A 21,090-nucleotide genomic window follows, 5' to 3' on the forward strand; every position below is an offset into this window, starting at 1 on the left:
TGTAACGTGAAGTATCCCCGGGCGATTTTTGCTCGGCGGCAGGCCCCTGGCGGCCCGCGCGACGAGAGGCCGGACCAAGACTCGGCCGGCCGTGCGAGCTCTCCTCCGCCGTCCGCCCTCTGTAAACTTGTTGGGAACTTGGGATACTGGTCCTTGATTGCCATAATTGGGGAAAATGGAGTTTTTGAATCCCCTCCCCGTCGGCTTCTTCCACCGGAGCCAGCGACGACGAAACCGCGGTTCCTCCCGTTGGATTCCTTCTCCCGGCGCGCTCCCGAACGCGGCGCTCTTGCACGGCGATCTGTTCAAGCACTGCCGCCTCATCGCGTCCCGGAATGGCTGCCTCGTCCTCGAGCTCCGCCGCGCGTCGCGCGGCGCCGCCCTCAGGCTCGCCGTCGCCGTGCTCAACCCCGTGACCGGCGACGTCCCGATCCTCCCCACACTCTCCGGGAAGGACATGCGCGGAAGTTACGCGTGCGCGCTGCTCGCCGCCGCCGATCCGCCGCACCGCGCAGGCGCGCACCCACCACATTCCGGCTGCTCCTCGTCTAGGGGCCCTATTGTAAAATTTCGGATCCTATATTTTCATAAAGCCCCCTAGTTTGGATCGGGATCCAAATTAAGTGTCATTTTGTAATTCCGGGTAAAACATTTGCATAAAATCTTCTGTTTTGAATGGCGATCAAATAAGGGGCCTACTCGAATGTATATTTGCATAAAACTTCCTGGTTCGTAAGGCTCCGCCTCCAGCGCCGATGGCCGCCGTCGCCATCCGCCCAGGTTCCGTTCCAGCCGGAAGCGCAAAGTCAAGGTATATTTGGATCATGTACTCCTATTCCAAATTACTATTCGTTTTAGTTTTTCTAGATTGATAACTTTTAGTATACACCTAGATATATGCTATATTCAGATACGTAAGTAAAAGTCATGTACCTAGAAAAATCAAAACTAATATTTATTTAGGATGGAGGGAGTACATATTATAAAAATTATGGGTCACGGATACAAATTACTAAAAGCTCGATGCTAAAAATCTAGGTAACAATGATACGAGGGCGGATCCTTGGAATAAAGACGGTGGATACTGAAAATCTGAATATTATCTGCTGTTTAGCTGGATGGAGCCATCATAGGAATCTAGATTGTTTGATTTTTTTTGTTATCTACAACATGATCTGGTATGTTTGGATTTAATACCAGAATATTCGATTTGATAACATGCTACCAATTCTTCCTTTCTTCTGGTACACAAGTCACGTCGCGCCGTCGTCCACGCAGCCACGCCCACCGCGTCCTCCCCGGCCTCCCCTCGTCACCTCGAGAATATTCTCACCTCGACCGAGAAGGAGCTACCAACTAGCCGGCGAGTCCAGGTCGTCGTTGCCGCGCGCCGCAGAGCCATGCCCTGACGGATGACTGTCCCTGTCCCCCGGGAGCAACGGCGGCAAGCGCCTCAAGCGGACGCCGCGCGTCGAGGAAGACGGCGTTCCCCTCGGCGACGAGATCCTTCTCCAGGTATTCGCCGGTCATTCCCTGGAGACGGACGACCTCGTCCGCTGCGCCGCCACGTGCAGGCGCTGGTGCCGCCTCGTCAGCGGCGAGGCCGAGTTCATCTGCCGCCTCAGGCGGCGGCCGTCGTCCGACCGCTACTACTTCCGAGTTCCGCCCCCTCGCCGTCGGCTTCTTCCACCGGAGCCACGACGACGACGAAACCGGCGCGCCGCCGCGGTTCATCCCGTTCGATTCCTTCTCCCGGCGCGCTCCCATCTACTCGAACTCTGCGGCGGTCTTGGGCGGCGATCTGTTCAAGAACTGCCGCCTCATCGCGTCCCGGAACGGCCGCCTCGTCCTCGAGCTCCGCCGCGCGTCCCGCGGCGCCGCCCTCAGGCTCGCCGTGTTCCACCCCGTGACTGGCGACGTCTCGATCCTCCCCACCCTCTCCGGGAAGGACATGCCCGGGAGCTCCGCGTGCGCGCTGCTCTCCGCCGCCGCCGCCGTCCCCGCCGATCCGCCGCGCCCCGCATCGTCCACCGCTTTCCGGCTGCTCATCGTCTACAAGCCTGCCGGTCCTACTCATCCGACACCAAGGCATGGGGACCCAAGGGCCAGGCATCCGGCGCCAAGATCGGCGGCGCGCGCCTGGGCAAGATGCCAAGATGGACGCCGGCGTCCCCGCCCGCGGCGCCGTGTTCTGGCTGCACGGGGCCACTGTGTTCAGCCTCCGCGTCGACACGCTGGCGGCGGCGGTCGAGACCTTATTCCCCCTCCGCAAACGGAGCAGCGAGCTCTGCCGCTGCCTCTGCAACCGCCGGCTCGCCGTCTCTCCGTCTCGCCGGACGGGCGGCTCTGCGCGGTGCAGGTCGGCCGAGGCAGCTGGAACAAACTTTGTGATCAGCATCTTCCGTCGAGACGATGAGAGCGCGACGAAGCGCACGTGGGCGAAGCCGCAGGACGTGGAGCTCAACCGGTTCCTGCCATGGTGGAACATGAGGAGGGTTTGCATCCGGGCGGTCTGCGAGAAGAGTGGCCTCGTCTTCTTCGCGACCGGCGCCAACGTGTACGGCCAGCCGGATGCCCGGCTGCGGGACCTTGCATTGTACGTGCTTGACCTGGAAACGAAGGAGGCCATGCGGGAGGTCCCGGCTCCTGAGGGCGGCTGCTTCGTTCGCAAGTCGTCGTGGAGCTTGTATGGCTACGAGATGGACCTGGTGTCGTATACCTGAGCTCGCCGAGCGAGATAGTCTCATGTGAAGGGGGTGTGCATGGATACTCAAGCCTGCCTGCAGACATTTTTTCCCTTCAAGCACTATAATGTCTATATTATTAGGTTGTATCAATGCAGAATACATAGCGGCATAAAATGAGGTAGATGGCATGATGAATCAAAACACAAAAAAGGATTACTTTGTGTAATGGTGATGAGGAGCAAATCATTTTGATCAAAGCAGTTGTACATGCAAAAAAAGAAATGTACTGTTCTATAAAACACATCCTGATGACATCCAGCCGTCATAAGCTAGACAGTAGCCACAACAGATGCAATGTGAGCATTACAGTACACATACATAATCCAATACTGAATTACGACGACATATATACAAGACAACGGAGCTGCTAGCGCCCGGACGTCCGATCCGGGCTCTAGCGTCGGACGCTGCCGCAACCGTCGATCGAAGGCAACCACAGCCGTCAGATCTACTCATGAAAAATCCCCACCGCAACATTACACCAGTGTTGCACACAACATGATCAATTCAGACGCCCACGTATGCACCGCTTCCGACCCCACACGGGGACCGCCCCCCCACTCCGCTTCCCACGTGCATGGACGCGAGACCATCTGCGCTTGCTTGGCGGTGCCCTAGCAGCTACGGCGGGTGGGGTCCTATGGCAACAAATGCAACAACAGATCTACTTTTGCAACATTCAGATGAAACACTTGCAACATAGGTCAAAAAAGCTAAAACACTTGCAACATCCATCTGAAAACACTTGCAAATGCTAGAAAACACTTGAAAAGTAACATGCGTATGAAAAATTGATGAAACATTTGGACTGCATAATATGTATATATCCATTGCAATATATGCGTATAGTCATTGCAATATATGCAACATCTAGATCTACTTTTGCAACATGCATATGAAACACTTGCAACATACTCCTGAAACATCTGAAACACTTAAAACGTACACTTGCAACATGTGCTCTCGGCAAAACCTGGCAGGCGAAGCACGGCACAGCGGGAGCTCGTGTGGTGCACCCCTTGCCGCCCCTAGCCGGGGGGAGTGGTGGCTGGCGCCCTGCCACGCCCCGGCGCTCGCGCGGCTGCACGACGGAGCATCTCCTCCCCCACGGAGCAGCTCCTCCGGCGGCTGGCACGGCTCACCCCTGGCCATGGGGAGCGACAGCTGGCACCCAGCCGTGCGGCGTGCGGCGCTCGAGCAGGCACCAGTGAGCTTGCTTGGAGGAGGGCCGTGTGAATGTGAAGGACCCTACCACCCGAGCTCCACACGAGAGCCTCGTGATGAGAGAGAGATGAGTGGTGCGGAGAAGGAAGAAGGCTGACGGGAGATAAGGTGGGTGGAGGCGTGGAGCATGTGGACGGGCATCTGCCATGTAGCGTCCGATATTTTCATCTGCATCCGGACGTCCGGTTGCTAACAATATTGACAAGACAACTACACGCAGGTTACCTCTTGATTTTATAAATTACACAAAAAGAACACCTAAATAGCACATCCATACACGAAGACACTGGTTTTAAGTAAAATGATACTGGTTTAAAAATTATAACATACATTATACATACCACACACTATGTCTTGTTGATCGATTATGCCTTCATCTTCCCTTTAATTTGCTGATCTACAGATCAGGGAATTCCCTGCTTGGCGTTGCGGATGGAAGAGAAATTGCAGCACTGCTGCTTGTGGTATCAGTAGCAAAGCTCCTCGGAGAATCACTTGTAGCAATGCCTTCAAATTGACGAGGGCTTTTGTTCTGTGCCTTCCCATACTTCATGTCTCTCCTAAGCATCACAAGCTGTTCTGCTACCTCATTCATATCTGGTCGGTCGTTGACATCATCTTTTAGACACTCAATTGCCAGCTTGCCGATTTGTTCCAGTATAAAGATATTCTCTTCAGTTGCAATGTCCTCGTCGAACATTGCCCTTCCACTCCCTTCCTTGTCATACAGTCGGCAGAACTCTATGATGAGACTACTGTTTTTTCCGTACACAATCTTTTTCCTAGTAATGAGTTCCAAGAGAACAGCACCGAAGCTGTAGACATCACTCTTTTGTGTTAAGAGTCCCGTTTTCATGAACACAGGATCTATGTAGCTCATGCACCCAATGACCATCGTCGCAATGTAATTGTCCACTTTCAACAGCTTCGATAACCCGAAATCTGAGATCTTGGGGATCCACTTATCATCAATAAGTATGTTGTCCGGCTTGACATCTCCATGCCGTATGGTATGATTTGTGAAGGAGTGCATGTACCTTAGTCCTTCTGCAGACCCAATTGCAATTTCTAAACGCAGGTCTAGTGGTATGGGCAGTCTGCTGTGAGTACCATCCCCATGGAGGACATCCTGCAGGCTCCCTTTGGCAGCAAACTCATACACCAACATCGGAACATCCACCTCCAGGCAGCAACCAACGAGTTTGAGAATGTTTCTGTGGATCATTTGCGACTGGATGGTAACCTCATTGGTGAAATCTTCCTTTCGCTCTTCGTTTACTTCGATGGATGACTTCACAGCAACCATTGAACTGTCTTCAAGAGTTCCTTTGTAGACCTTTCCGAAGCCTCCTTGACCAAGAACCTCAGAGTTGTTCTTTGTGATCTTATTCAGCTCATCCTTGGTGAAAATCTTGATGCTCTCCACTTTCTGTAGTGCTGAACCACCGTTCTTTCTAAAATATTCATTCATTCTTCTCTTATGGATCACCATTAGTGTAAGAAGTATAGCAACAATCAACAAAGAAATGCCCAAAGTGATGCCTACAAAGATTACACACGCATCAGAGTGATCTTCACACATCTTCTATCTTTTAAAGAAAAAAATATCAATACATAGAAGAGAAGCAATAATTTTATCTCTTCTGTTGCACAAATCTCAATATACATCCAATGACAATATTCACAAGAGAGCATATGCCAAGAAGAAAAATATCGTGTTCCAATTCATACCTAGAGCAAGCTGTGCCGCAAGAGGGAACTTTGGGCTGCATGGTTGTTCTTTTGGATTACCATCGTTCTGGTATCCTGCACGGCATTTGCATTCGTAGGAACCCTCGGTGTCCCGGCAAACACCGTGGCATGGATATTCAGTGGGCCGAGCGCACTCATTAATATCTGTATATGTTATAGATGATGTGAGCCTCTCAACAATTCAATTGCAAGCTAGATTGAGGCAAGTCGATGTAGTTGATGAACCTTTTCAATTATGTCGCTAGATTTAGTTTTGTAAAAAAAAATCATTTAACTACTCACTCGGATGACCGGATCACAATCTATAGGTTTGTCCAAAGTCAAACATTCTTAATTTAACCATCAAATTTTAAAAACATACAGAGTTTTGCCACATAAGGTTGATGCTACTAAATCTATCATAAAAAGTAATATCATAATATATAACTTTGTCTTCCTGTTTGAAACGATATGCTTTTATAGAAATTGGTAGTCAAAGTTTCATCTTGCAGATTGTTCGAATGTCCTAGACTAATATTTTTCTCACTGGAGGGATTTTAGTTTGTCTTCTTAATCTTTCTTAAAAAATATCATCTCATTTAGCCCCCAAATTATTAAACCAAGGCTAATAATGCATTTATTATTTCTTATCAATTTGTGTTTAATTTTGCTAAGATGAAATTGCATATAGTATGTTAGAAATTTTAAAAATTCATGATTAACTTATCATATGTTGAGGGTTAAACCGCTATATGCTTCTGATCTATCGAAATAATCACAAAATTGCTAAGTATGCTCGTGATCCTTGCAAAAAAAAATCAAGTTATCACCCCTAATATAAGCTCCATCTATCTGACAGAATTAATTACTCTCTCTCAAGTTAATCATGTGTGTGTGTGTGTGTGTGTGTGTAGTCCTATTTAGCAGAGCTCCGATGAAGGAAATGTTGGATTTCTTGGAGCTGGGTACTTGTAGCTCCAAGAAATCCTAGATCTGGAGCTGGAGGTGTGTAGATGGCATTTCAATGAATCATTTTGTTTATAGTTTAGATTGAATATAAATATTTAAACTATTGTAATTTAGTCTACGAATTTTAGATCCAATCTTGGACCTTGGAGCTGGAGATTTTCCAAATTAATTGGTAGTCAAAAGTAGCGCCTGTTTGGCACAACTCTAGCTAATATATATCAATTAAAGTTATTTTTTAAAACCACTTTGAAGATAAATCTAATGATCCTACAACTTTTAAAAGATCATCGATGAGAATATTTGAAGAGGCGGTGTTGATAATAACAATTAATATAAGTCCTGTTGGTATACACCGTTTTGTTTAGAGTTTTGTAGTTTGACAACAGTTTTGACAAGCTTTGAAAGTGTTTATGTAATTATGAAAATTAAACCATGTTATCGCTACAACTATAGTATTTCGGGTTTTTTTAGTTTTACAAATTCCAATCAGGACTTCTTCTCTTTTTGAAACCATGCATGGTTTTGCATATCTCCTGTCTAAAACTACAGTTTCTTGATACAAAGTTTTTTTTTTTGAAAAAAACAACAGCATCCATACTATGCCCTAAACGTATTGAATCATGCTGTTGCAGAGATCATGGAGTGGCAGGATCGGACCGCATGAGCACTGCTGCTTACTTGTGCACCCGTTGACGATGTAGGGGTTGCCCTCGTAGCCTTGTGTGCAGTTACAGAAATATCCAGGGCCATTGCTGGAGTTGACGCACTCGCTGTGATCGCTTACGCAGGCGTACTGGGGCTTGTTCTTCTTGGCGGCGGCAGCGCACGACATGGACGTGGAGCTGCTGTTGCCGCCGCTGCGGATGGCCCAGTCGAGTCGCAGCGGCATCGTCTGGTTCACCGGCATGGTCGTCAGGTCGGACGCCTTGAACGAGTAATAGCCCCTCTCTACGATGAAGCCGTAGTCGCAGGGACTGAACTCCTGGTCGGCGTGCGACCAGGTGCTAGTGCTCCCGAACTGCATCCAGTTGTCGGTGAGGCCCGGCGGGATGTCGACGTGGCAGCAGCCGACGCCGGCGCACTTGCCGTCCTGCGCGCTGCCGGAGTCGTTGCAGAAGGTCATACAGCCGGTGTAGAAGGTGTACTTGTAGCGGCCGGGCGGCCCGCTGTTGGTGTACATCAGGGTGTTGCAACCGAGCACGAAGAGCTCATTGTGGGTGTCGGAGATGCGGTACACGCCATCCGCGTTGAACCTCACCGTGCCGTAGGACTTGCCGGTGCTGTCGCCAGTGGAGTTGAAGCACTGCCACGCCACGGGCAGCAGCACCCGGGCCTGTGGGCGCGGCATCACGGAGAGGTTCAGCACGGCGATGTCGGTGCCCGCCAGGACCGGCGCGACGGCGCTGCCGTTGCCGGTCCTGGCGCAGCTGATCTCGAAGCCCGGGAGGGAGCAGTTCACGCCGCCGTTGCTGGTGCCGATGCCGAACGGGTAGGGGATGTCGACGTCGCCGCATCTCGTCTGGCAGCCTGGCTCGCCGATGAGGCTCGCCGCTGTGGCCGCCATAGCCAGCGCAGCCAGCATGATCAATGCCGGCGACGTCGCTAATTTGCTATAGCTACTGGTAGCCTACTAAACTATCGCACTGTCGACTATCGTTGTAGTCACAGCTGCATGAATCCTTTGGCTCGACGCTCTTTAAATAGCAAGCGACATGCACCTATTGCAGCGGTGACCTTCAGTAAAGGATAAATCCTATTGTAGTCCATGTTGTGTTTTAATTTATTTGTTTGGATAACCCATCGAATATTTTCCCGTACTCCTAGTGTCAGTCCATATGCATGTAAATCCCTATTTTGAATAATGAAATAAGAAATTACATTTTAACCATTCATTTCTAACAGTATATTGTCAGTCACTACCAAACCAACATCATTTTAAAAGTATTTTGCACATATGAATCTAGTGATGCATTTTTTACACTAAAGAAACATAATTTCCGTTCAAAATAAAATATTCACTACTAGAGCGTATTATTACGTCACTTGCTAGCAACACTTCTTTCGTTATGCTTATACAAGCCATGCTTTACAAAATGACAAATGACATCGTAGCCTATGTTACGTGACATTTATTTTGTTTTCTCCTACAACAACTCCATTTTACATTGTTTAGGAACAGATATAGCATTCACTACGGGAGAACTGATTTTCCATCCAGATATTTTTTTATCCCAATTAACATCGAACCCGAGACTAAAGGCAGGTCAAAAATGAGGCACGAAAAGTACACCGATGGGAGAGGCTTTAGGCAACAGGGGGGCTTTTGTTCTAGTTGGAATTTCCAAACAGGACAAAAGGGGGTGTCGGTGCGACGCTCTCCCACCTTCCTTAATATCCTCCCAGTCAGCTAGCGCTCTCCTCTTCACTTGTCTCCCAAGCAGCGTTCCTCTCCTCATCCCCTCCCTCTCCTCATCCTCTCTGCGCTCCCCTCCTTCCCCTCTCCGCGCTCCCCTCCTTCCCCTCTCTGCATCGCCGCCCCCTTCCCCCTCTGCTGCTCCTCATCTTCCCTCTCTGCTCGCCCTCACTAGCAGTGAGGAGCCGCAGTGGGGCGAGAGCAGGGCAGTGGCGCGGCCGAGCGGCGGGTGGCCGGTGGGCACAGCGCGAGCGGGCAGGCGGAGGTGGGCGGCGGCCAGCGTGGGCGGAGGTGGCCGGGCGGAGGTCAGTGGACGCGGGCGGGCGAACAGCGACCGGTGCAGGCGAAGGCGGACAGAGGCAGGCGGGCCCGGGCGGCCGGGCGGGTGAGGGCATGCGGCGGCGGCGGGTGGGCGTGGGCGGCCAGGCGGGCGCGGGCAGCTGAGCGGATGAGGGCGTGCGGCAGCGGCGAGTGGAGGTGGGCGGGGCGTGGGCATGCGGTGGAGGCGGGCGGGCGGCCGGCGGCCGTTGCGGGAGCGGACGAGTGGCAGGCGACGCGTAGGCGGCCGGGCAAGGGCCAGCACGGGTGCTTTTTTATTTTATTTTTTTGAAATGTTTTAGTCCGGATTGGTAACAACAACTGGGTCTAAAGGGGGGTCTTTAGTCCCGGGACTAAAGGACACCTTTTTTATCTCAAAAATTTAGTCCCGGATGGATTTTCGGAATCTATGACCCCTACCAACCAGGACTACATGTCCGTTTTTTTATAGTGATTGATATAACTGATACCATATAATAAAAGTTTGTAGGTCCTTGGTCAATGGTGCCATCTCCATCTCAACAGATACTGATACTCCATTTCACATTGTTTAGGACAAGATAGGCAGATATATATAGCATTGATATAACTGATAACATATAATAAAGTTTGTAGGTCCTTGGTCAATGGTGCCATCTCCATCTCAACAGAAACTGATACGCATTGCAAGCCCAATAACAATGAGCTTATATCGACCGGTAGTTCTCGGGATGACATGGAAGAGAGAAGGTCGCATACCAAGTTACCAACGGGCTTCAGTTCAGCAGGTTTTACACGACGAGGTGGCAAAAAGTCAATGGAAAAGGAAAGATGATGAGACAGAAAGTGGGACCCATGGAGAAAATGAGAGGAGAGGAACTGGAGAGGAAAATTAAAGCCTCTTTGGCCATTCATTGCCCGTCTTGGTAGTGTCACTACCAGTAGTTCCCAATAGCAGACAAGATTCCATTAGCATGAATATCATGCAGTGGTTAAGACAAGTAAAATAACACGACCTAGCTCTAGCTGAGGTCGGTCTCACGGTCAGCCAAGAAAATGCTAGAAGAACGTACCTGAAACTCCAACAAAACCACTAAGATCGAGCGTTCGATGGAGCCACTAACCCCTTCATCCCTCCGACGTAGGGATTTCCTTCCACAAAACCAACAACGAAACCAACAAGTTTGAATTTGTTTATTCTTTCCTTGCATCTAAGAGATTTCCTTCCTTCCTTCCTTCCTTCCAAAGAGCGACGGGGATGGGGAATTCTACTTAAATCTCGTAGGGAGCTTCCCTTCCGTGGGTTAGCCTCCTCTTTCCTTTAAAACTGACGTGAGAAGGGCGTGCAAATAACTCAAGATTCTTGAGCAAGAAGAACAGGCGATCGAGGAAACGGCTGGCGGCTGAGCTAAACAACCTCATGCCGCAGCGCAACTAGAAGATGGGTAGAGGCCGTGTCTGTTAGTTTGATCTCATCCGGCTCGATCCAATGACCGAGTCGGAGTCCCTGATCTCACGTCCTAATCGAGGGAGCACAACCAACTCATGGTTGCGGGCTCCCGTCGCGCAACACTATAAAAAGAGAGGTGGGGTCGAGGGTACGCATGCTAAAGATGGACGTGCCCACTGGACCCACCGATACACCTAGAACCCGATCTAAACTCTAGTGCTGAAGCGGTGGGAAGCACCGCCGCCGCCCTGGACCCACCGATACACCTAGAACCCGATCTAAACTCTAGTGCTGAAGCGGTGGGAAGCACCGCCGCCGCCCTCGTCGCCAACACCACCGACACCGCCACGGCGAGGTCGTCGACCAAGCCCGATGGCGGTGCTCTCACACACTCTCTCCCTCTCAGTTGTTTAGATCTAAGGATATGTTTTCACGTAAGAACAAGTTGTTTACCTGCTAATTCTTGCACATAGAGATCCTACAAATTTAACAGTGTCGTGCCTGAGCTAGCCGGCCGGGGCCGCGGCATTGGGTTCCTTGTGAAACACAAGCATATCGAAGATGGGCCCAGAACTTTGCGCTTCGGCCCATTAGCGGCACTGAGGTTTCGCTTATTTGGGCCGTCGCGGGCCGATCGATGGCCGGCGCTCGAAGCAACCGCCGCGCGCGGCTGGGCCGCTGGGCTCGCCCCGTCACCCTCCTACCTAATCTACCCCACTTTCTCAAAAAAAAAAAACTACCTAATAACCACCCTTGAGCGCTCCAAGGAATTCAACCGTCGCGGCAGCAACTCCGACGGCTCAGCCGTCGTCGGTACAGCCGCTCCTCACGTGCGGCGTCGCTGCCTCGCTGGCCTCTGCTTTCCTCAGGGCCGCCGGCGCTAGCTGGTTCTTTCGGTTGGCGGGCGGCAGGACGGTGCCGGTTCGGGGCGGCCACCCGATCGTGATCATGATCAACCTCCGGCAGCTGCAGCCCCTGACGCAGCAGTGCGTTCTGAACCTTGCTGGGGTCTCTGACGATTCACTGCTTGGCTGCTTGCTGGGGGGGCCAGGCGGATAGATCGGTGACTGGGCTTTGTGTGTGTGTGTGTGTTGGGGGGGGGGGGGGGGGGGGGGGGGGCGGTGGCGGCTTCGTCACCGCCATGGCAGCGCTGGTCCGAGGATGCATGGCCGTGTCGCGACCAGTTCAGCTCGCGTCGCAGCCACCCACACGTACTATAGCTTCGTAGGTGGAGGACCACCGGCGACAGCACCGCGGCGGAATCCAGGCAGCACATGCCAAATTCCGGTGCGGCGTCCCCGTCTTCCCCTGCCACCTCATTCTCGTGCCTCACGCGCTCTGGTCTCCGCCACAGGCCGGGAAGGGAGAGCCACTCAAACAAATGAAGAGAGGAGAGCCAGGCACTACTCTGTTCATGCCAGATTCATTTCGCCTCTGGTTGGCACGACTGACGACCCGTCATTTTCTCCTTTTTTCCCCCGTTGCACAGCGTACGCAAACCATGCGTTAAGCCAACCAGCAAGGGCCAAGGACCCAGCTTACCAAACACCGAGGAAATCTCTAGAGGCTTCCATGGCTGCTGTGGCGTCGATCAACTCGGAGCTGGAGCTCATCACGTGGCACCTGCACATTCATTCGGCGGATCCGCTGAATTCTGAGCACGATATCTTGAGAGAAACACACGCTGACAACGAAAAGCAACGCACCTGGCTTGGGCGGGTATCCAAAGACCTGATGCTTTTTGCTCATTGCCAAAGACAAATAGTGATTCCAGATTTCCAGTGACGCACAATGGGTTATAAGACAAATACATACTAGATGCTGAACAGACAATGAAGCTGCCACCACAGGTCCACAGGCGCCGGGAAAGAGAGCCTGTTCGCTTATCAGTCACCAAATATTATTTTCGTTTCAACTTTTCAACCGGCTTATAAGCTGAAGCGAACAGGTTTAGAGAATGCAGAGGCGCAGAGCCACTACTCAAACCTGCAGCATTAGGATTTGGGTTTCCTTGCATCACAGCCTTTGAGATCCGACGCAAACCTGCCTACAAATGGCAGCAACAGCAGACTGCAGGGAGCTCATGCGATGGCTTCTCAACTGCTGCAGCAGGTTTCCAGCTTACCTGTCCTGAGCTCGCTTTACAGCAACAAGAGATGTCGCTGCGCCCGTGCATCCCGCTCATGGCTCCAACGTGCCACACGCGCGCGCACAGCAACGGAGCTGAAAGCCTGGAACCAACCTTACCTGTCTCGAACCCTAAACCCTAATCGACGTCGTTCGTCGTATCGTTCAGAAGACAACCAAGGGGAATAAAAGGGCAAACCACGAAAATGAATGTGCTGCAGCTGGTGTCCTGTTTGAGACGCGTACACGAAAAAAAAACAAGCAGGGCAGCTCCAGGCTCGCTCTACTCTGTTCACGCCAAATCCATTTCTCCTTGGTTAGCACGACGTGAAGCCACCCACCCAACACGTGATGCAGCATAACGAAAATGCCGGGCGGTTGGCCGCCGGAAGTTGGGCGGCCAATTCCCGGCCAAGAAGTCCCAAAGTGATCCCTGGTCCCAGGGAAGAGCTCGGACGGATGAGCTCAGTGACTGTGCACCGACTCAGGGTCAGCCGTGGAGGGGAGCTACCGCTTCGTCGTCGTCCACGGACACCAGCGCCAGCCGAGCCAACGTAGCTTCGTCGTCGAGGACCACGCCCGACAGCGGCACAATTCATCATCACCAGTGGCCCCGGCAGGCACGGTCGGCTCCGCGTCCTCCCCGCCACTCGCTGCCACCTCATTCCCCCGGGGCGTTCGTTCTCCGCCACAAGAAGATCATGAGCATCGCGCAGCGCAGCAAAGGGAGACCAGACCGGATCACCGGCCAGAGCCACCGCAACCTGTAGCACCTGCCAGTGTCAGGGCCACCAAGGCGACCAGGGCTTCCCTTCCCAGCCTCCTCCATTGCTCGCCCATCTCAGGGACTCGAGCCGGCCTAAAAATGGTAGCAACATCTGGCTGCTCATCAACTCAAAGTTTCAGCTATGTCAAGTGCTCTTCTTTTTTTACAAGAAAAAAAAACGCCGGAGCTTTCCGCGGTTAACACGCACATAAGAATATCAACAAGGCCCCGTTTGGATCTTGCAATTGAATTCAATTCTAATAATCATAATTTAGACACAAATTAATTAAACTATAATATAGTTGTATATGGAATATATTTGTATATTATTGTTGGTCATATGGGAGAAATACTTATGTGTTGCACTTCTACTATAGGGAAACGAGTCGAAGAGCGTGCTATAAGTTGCACATTAGAAACATAACACGAGGATCTATAGAATCAATTTCCATCTTCCACCCCTATAAATTTAAGATAGACTTATATTTAAACTTTGAAAAGTTGTGAAATGTCACATTCCAAGACAAATAGCCCAGGAGATTCCAATTCCTTCCTATTTTGAAGTATCCATCCTATTTTGAAGGATCCAAGCGGGGCCTGAGAGTCTGAGACGTCCAGATCGACGCCGTCTCCTTCAGACAACAACAACAAAAGAAAAACCCCCACGGAAATGATTGGGCACAGCCTGCTGCCCTGTCCAGGACGGCAACGCAAGAGGCGTACACGTACGAAACAGCTATAGATAGCCAACACTCAAATCTGTCCATGCCAAACTCATTCGCCTTGATTAGCACGAATGCACGATGACAACACAACCCAACGTCATTTTCTTCCTATTATATAGCATATGGAAACCATGCGTCAATGACAAGCAGGAGAGGACCCCAGCTACACCTAACCAGATTAATCCCAAGGAAATCTCTAGCGCCCTGGGCGACATGATCTATATTCAGGGGCACACATACCCCGGCCAAAACAAAACAGCCAATGCACCTGGCCACCTGGGTATCCAAAGACCTGATGCCTTTTGCTCATTGCCAAAGACAACCAAATGATCATGAACGACATCTGCGCTGACGCACATGGTTATATAAGAATATAAACATGTTCACCAGACAATCAGGCTCCACCACAGGCCCACCAGCCAAATCATGAGCTCGTCACGAACAGAAGTATAATGCACTTGGGACACAGATTATTTCATTCATTTATTTATTTATTGTGCTAATCTTTACGCGAACAAAATTGTTCTTCCATCGAAAAGTTGCTTCCTAACGCCGGAGAGAGTTTACTCCCTCATCTCGCGCAACTCAATTGACAGCCGATCCTTAGGTACAGGAGAGCCTCTATCGTACCGGGCTCAATGGAATGGGATGGAATCTATATATACAGAGGGTGCCTAGGCGCCTTAATTTTAACTACAGGGGCCTTCGTTATCTGAGGAGGAGCTAATGAATCGGGAAAGAATGGGGGGCGTGGCACCTTGGGTGTGGGACTGCGGGTACATCACATCTCGCGGAGCAGGTTGCTGATCTTGCGGAGCTCGGTCAGAGCAGCCATCGCGGTAACCTGGCCTTTGCCTCCCAGGATGTTGTTCGAGAAGTTCTCCATGGCACTTGGCTGGCCACGGTCTTGCTGGAATGCTGACTCGATCACCTGTAAATTGCATACACATAATGTTATTCTCATGTTTTAGACAGTTCCTGATGCGAAAAACTAGGTTGAACAACAGAACTAAAACAAAGAAAATAATGAAAGGCTAACAGCCTATCTCAAGACATGGAAAATCCCATCAGCAGTATATGGATTACCAAGAACTACCAGCCAGACCAATCTACCAAACTTTAACAGCAAATGGCAAAAACAGGTGTTGAATGTAATACCTGGATATTTTCAAGCATGTTCTGTCCAATATTCTTGAGTGTGCCCATGACCTTCTTATCACCAGAAGCCAAATTTATGCCACCACGGGAGCTATCTGAACTAACATCAGGAGGGGAAGTGCTGGGAGGAACAACAGCATGTTTATCATCTGATACCTCACCAGTACTCTTCTCCACATTGCCTTCACCTGAAGGTCTGCCAAATCTCAAGAACCATTGTAGCTTATTAATAAATGGCTTTCTTTCATTAGATACCGCAGTTTTCTCAGAGGGTCCAACTGGATCTGCATCTTTTTCAGATGCCGCTACTTCTGAGACAATTTGGTCCTCATATATACTGCTGGATGACTCATCTTGCAAAACTTCATCTCTATCATCATCACCAGCGCACGAGTTTGAAGTGATGCTACTCCTCTCAGAATCGTTGTTGTGGCAATTGTCTTGTTCAGTACCAGCACTAGCTGCATAGAAAACTGGAGAATTCTCACCCGTGGAACAAGCTTCTATTCCTTTTGTTGAACTCTCATCAGTAGGTTTCACTGGAGAATCTACAAGTGGATTGGCTGTTTCCACACTTGAGCTTAGTGTTAAATTCTCACTAGCTGCCCTTAACTTTAGCCGCGAGGGCCTTTCACGCTCCTTGTGAATTGAGATAGGGAATTCATCCTGCTCAATTTTCCCAGCGACTTCACCTGCCCGTACTACGTCATCATAAGAATTTAGAAGACAACGTCTCACTGAATTCTTGGCACTAATAATAACTGGAGAAGGATCTGATTCTGTCCTTGATAAACCAAGCCTTTGACTCAACGATTTCTTTAGTGATCTCTTATAAGATTGGACCTTTTCAATCTCCTTGGGAGCTGTTCCATCATTATGCAGGTTTCTCCACTGCTCTTCCCAGTAACTCTCAGGTAAGGGATGCAATGGGGTCCTTGGAGGAGTTGAAGTAGCAAGATTACTGTAAACCCTGTCATAATCGTGGCTGTCCTTTGATAGGAAAGATGGGGATGGCGTGTTTGCATCGATAGCAATAGACTGTAGAGATTTGGCTTTCTCAATTAGCTTATGCACATCAACATTGTTTGGAAAGTTCAATAATCTCTGAAGACAAGACGTATTTATTTCGGTAGCCAACAAAGATGATCTAAGGTGAAGAATCATAGAGACTGCCATGGCTGTGATGAATGCCCCTCTAGATGAGCACAAGATCTTGAAACTGTATTCTTCATTTTCTCTAAGCAGCATATCATTGGAACAAGCAAAAACTTCATCCCATACAACTAAAAGATCGTTGAGGCAGAATTCTCGGCCAAACAAGACCCGCAGCCAACGAAGGGCGAAATATTGTGGTTCCACATCCAGCTCAATGAAATGGCTATGAAGAGATGGCTCAACAATGGACAACAGATGAAACAAAGATGATGAGGCTTCAATAACAGGTGGTAGACTTGAGCTAGATCCAACCTTGGATGCAGAGAAAAACTCTGCCATGCGAACCACTCCGCTACCTCCATCCATCAAACCATCAAATATCGAATAGGCATCATGTTCCATGAACCTTTCAGACAATACAACACCTAGTTCACCTTCAGCTCCATACGCATCACTAAGTAAAATTATTTCTTTTGTATCCATGTCAAGCTCATCAAGACTGTTAACTTTGGAAGCTCTTTCAGAATCATTGCCATTGTCAGCTCCAGAATGCCATTTCGAGTCCTTTCTAGGTTTATAACTGAAAACCATATCGGTATCTGGGAAAGGCACCCCATCAAAATCATCATTAAAACAATCCTCATGGAGCTTCCTTACTTGAGACAATTTATCAATGTCAACTTGAAGAACATAGACTAGAGGAGCTAGTAGTTCATGCATTCCTGTGAAATAACAGTCCATAAGTGGCAATCAAAATAAAAGAAAAACAGAACGGGGAAAACTACTTGATGATAATGTGACCAAACCAATTCGTCAAACTTCAACAAATAGAAATTTAGCTTATTAAAGGGTAACTGCTAACAATTAAATGAAATGCAAATAAATGGTCCCAGCCCCGTGGGCATTTTCAGAGAAAGCAAAGCTAACCAGATACGCTGCAAAGGCTAGATACCGTCAATTACATATGCAAAGAGTTTCTTTCTTACCTTGGCGGTATCCACACTCCGGGTGTTGAAGGCACCACATTAACAGTATTCTTCTTAGCATGGCCTGGCAAGTAGGTGTTTGAAAGTAACTACCATCTTCTGGATATAATCGAGATAAGTCTTGATCAACAGTCTTCTCCAACTCAGCGCCTCTAAAAAAACGGCCCCAGCTGCTATCTGCACAGGTTAAATAAAAATATAAAATCTTCGGACTTATAGCACTAAGCATTGGGGCAGCACATGCAGCATTCTTGCATTTCACTATAGTAAAGCTGCCACCATAAGGGAGATACAATTGTATCTGTTCATTCCATCTGGAACATTGAATTACACAAGAATTGATTGTCTAGCTGTAGTAGAAATCTAGAGCTCGATTCAGGAAAGCGCGCTGGGATAAAAATTATAAGCTTTATTATCCAGTAGCGTCCAGCACTTGAGCTTCAGCACCTTTAAAAGGAAAACAAGATCTTACCATATTTCTACAGGTGTAATTATGCTACTACGAAGCACAAGGCCAGTATGCTAGAGTAAAAAGGTGAGGTAACACCTTTACACTTTTACATAGATTTCTTACAACTTGTGCTTGATACCACTGGACTTTCTTGCCTAAAGCCTAGTTCAGGAAACCTCATTGGAACAAAAACAAAATCTACTATTAACAATAAAAACCTCATTGGTTCCAACTTATATTAATTATTTCAAGAGTTTTGCACCAGTAAACAGGTAGCGACAAAAGTATATCCTGCACAACACTATGTAATTTCGTGTTTATCATTTGTTGTTTACCTGGGTTCTGAGAGAGCGGGTTGTCAACGACGAGGTTGGATGATCTGTCCTCCTCCTTTGGAAGATGTGGGTCTACCATAAGACGGCGCCTCAAACTAACATATCTACAAGAAAATAAAAGAAACCAATACATCTTCATAAGTAGAAAGAACGAGTGCTCCAATCATACAAAGATGACAACTTCAGCAGGGAGAAGGAACCAGTCCAATTATATTTATATATAATACGTAGATGACCAGTTCCGCGGAAATTTCTCTCATCAAAATTCATAGCCATGTGCACAATCAAACAACCATAAAGCAAGATATACCAAATTTTTACGAGTTATTTCTTCAAAACGTAATCAAATTGCAGGCATTAACTCTTAGTCATTGAATTGTTTCCTTAAGGAAAGACAATTTTTTCTCATCTCAATCATTGGAGGATGAAAACAACACCCCACAACACGATAACCAACCCTAGAAAGCAAACGAACGGCATAACAAGATTTGGAGCCGGAAAAAGAGAGAGAGAGAGAGAGAGAGAGAGAGAGAGAGAGAGAGAGAGAGAGAGAGAGAGAGAGAGAGAGAGAGAGAGAGAGAGAGCAGATTCTTGACGACAAAAACACCCAAACAAGCACATGGGCGATGGGCACCATGAACAAGAGCCAAAGCCTCACCTCCTCCGCGAATCGGCGGTGGCGCGGCGGAGCTCATCGACGGACGCCTCCGGCGACGCCGGCAGGATGCCAAGATCGACCCGCCACCGGACGCTTCGCAGATTCGCGAACCGCCGTCTCTCCTGCTCCGCCATGCGCCCGGCGCCCCCTTCAGCCGCAGGCGAATTTGACTCCCTCAAATCAAATCAACAGCCCCGCGGGGAAGCCAAGAACGAGCGTATCCACGAGACCAGACGCTATAAATAGCTGCGTGTATCTGTATCGACCCAGAAAAGGAGGATCTTTTCGGGAATAAAGATCGGGATTTTGGTGGAGGAGGGGAGAGGTTGAAGGAGATGATTTTTCCTCCCCTCTTCTGTGCTCGCGAGAATGGCGTCCTGTGTTCGCTGGGGCCTGGGGGTGGATGATTTGGCTGCCAGGAGGGTGGGTGAGCAAGCAGAGCAACAGGAAGGAAGGGGAAGCGCGTCTCTCTCTCCTCCCTTCTCTCTCTTATTATCTCACTTGTTTTTTTTTCTATTTTTCTGTTTATTAGGAGAGAGAATCTACAAGAGGTTAGAGATTTTGTTCTCTATTGCAAAGGAGGAGGAGTTGGTTAGAGAGACAGATGGAGATGATGACTAGGATAACTAGTGAGTGATTGGCTAGGTGGCTTGGCTTGTTGGCTTCATCTTTTGTTCTTTTGTCTATCTTCTTAGAAGTATTTTAGACAAAAAAAAATATTGATGTAGTTTTCACGACATTGTTTTCCATATTGCTCTTTTTCTTGTGTGTTTTTGTTGTGAAGGGAACATGAATGGATAGGAGCAGGGAGGTTGGGATGATGATGTGCTGCCCTTGTTGCTCTGTGGTCTATTTTGGTGGATGGATCAAACATTAAATTAGTTTGGCCCATGATATTTAAATCTACATTTTGGCACAGTGGTTGCTGGTAGAAGGATTTATTTCCATGTGACTTCTATGGTTAGTAGGACACGTAAATATGGTTTGAATTCGAGGCATCTATACATCAATGAATGTTAAAAATGCGGTGTTAAAAAAGCTATCAGTATTCAAAATTGACTAGAATTACTTGTGAATGCAAGGAGCACACCAGACCCTTGAAAACTCTATGTAAAGTAATACAATTAGTCTAAGAAATTAAAATCAATTCAACATTTCTTCTCACTTAGCCAAATCCACTCACGGTGTTTAATTGATTTTGATATAACAAATTTATCTTCAGGTTTGTAATTCAAGGGACATGCCATTGTGCTAAGAACAGGCACTTAGATAAAATATACTAGGCCACAAAAAATATAATCCCCTTGAGAATATTTAACTTTTCACATGGGAAGGCATCACTGAGAATTAACACAAGTTGTTGGAGAATCAGCTTCCTTGTTCAGGACGAAGATGTACGGAGTAGGTAACTTTTAGGAAGAGGGGAAGAGAAATTCCTAGTGAACATAGCCGGCCAGTTTAAAGTATTTCCATATGAAATTCATTTGAAAGGCCGTCTTCCTTCTTTCATGGTTGTTTTTCTACCTAAAAGAATATAAATGCATATTTAGTTTGTGAAAAAGAAGGAAGGGCTTGATATACGCCATGCATTTGTAGGCGGTAGTTCATGCATTATTGTCACTGCAGTTGTTGCTGAAAGAACCAAAGATTGGGCGAATCTTGCGTACTGTAGCAACTATCCGCAGCTGTAGCATGTAGCCTAGCTTCTACATGACATAGACAAATTGTTGGCTATTTTTTTTAGTAGCGTTGTACATACATTCCATCAGAGATCAAGGCTTAAATCACTTGAGTTGCTGTTCTCTTTTGTGAATCAAAGTGTTAAAACCACCTGGTTATAATCAGGATGTACAAATAGATCTTACATTATGTATGTAAAGCATTTTCCTCGTCCAGGA

The 21,090-nt window shown here is 48.4% G+C and overlaps 2 protein-coding genes and 1 pseudogene across 3 annotated transcripts; 1 reads left to right on the forward strand and 2 right to left on the reverse strand.

Annotated features, from left to right (window-relative positions):
- Positions 1-175: 175 nt before the first annotated feature.
- Positions 176-2,913, forward strand: LOC140223257 (uncharacterized; annotated as a pseudogene).
- Positions 2,914-3,556: 643 nt separating this feature from the next.
- Positions 3,557-8,328, reverse strand: LOC117862050 (wall-associated receptor kinase 2). Of its 2 annotated transcripts, XR_004641878.1 has the most exons (4): positions 7,350-8,328; positions 5,703-5,867; positions 4,313-5,513; positions 3,557-4,160 (listed from the first exon to the last, which is right to left on the reverse strand). XR_004641878.1 is itself a non-coding variant. In XM_034745560.1 (3 exons), the coding sequence occupies exons 1-3, from the start codon at positions 8,251-8,253 to the stop codon at positions 4,369-4,371; spliced, it is 2,214 nt and encodes a 737-aa protein (XP_034601451.1). In that variant the 5' UTR covers positions 8,254-8,328; the 3' UTR covers positions 4,170-4,368. The 2 variants fall into 2 exon arrangements, 1 of the variants encoding a protein (XP_034601451.1); XM_034745560.1 differs by lacking the exon at positions 3,557-4,160 and having other exon boundaries at positions 4,170-5,513.
- Positions 8,329-14,907: 6,579 nt separating this feature from the next.
- On the reverse strand, positions 14,908-19,669 carry LOC117862049 (uncharacterized). Its single transcript, XM_034745559.2, has 5 exons — positions 19,193-19,669; positions 18,535-18,638; positions 17,749-17,925; positions 15,608-17,484; positions 14,908-15,380 (listed from the first exon to the last, which is right to left on the reverse strand). Exons 1-5 carry the CDS (start codon positions 19,324-19,326, stop codon positions 15,231-15,233), a joined length of 2,442 nt encoding a protein of 813 aa, XP_034601450.1. The 5' UTR covers positions 19,327-19,669; the 3' UTR covers positions 14,908-15,230.
- Positions 19,670-21,090: the final 1,421 nt, after the last annotated feature.

Source organism: Setaria viridis, chromosome 6 (assembly GCF_005286985.2).
Source record: "Setaria viridis chromosome 6, Setaria_viridis_v4.0, whole genome shotgun sequence".
Lineage (NCBI taxonomy): Eukaryota > Viridiplantae > Streptophyta > Magnoliopsida > Poales > Poaceae > Setaria > Setaria viridis.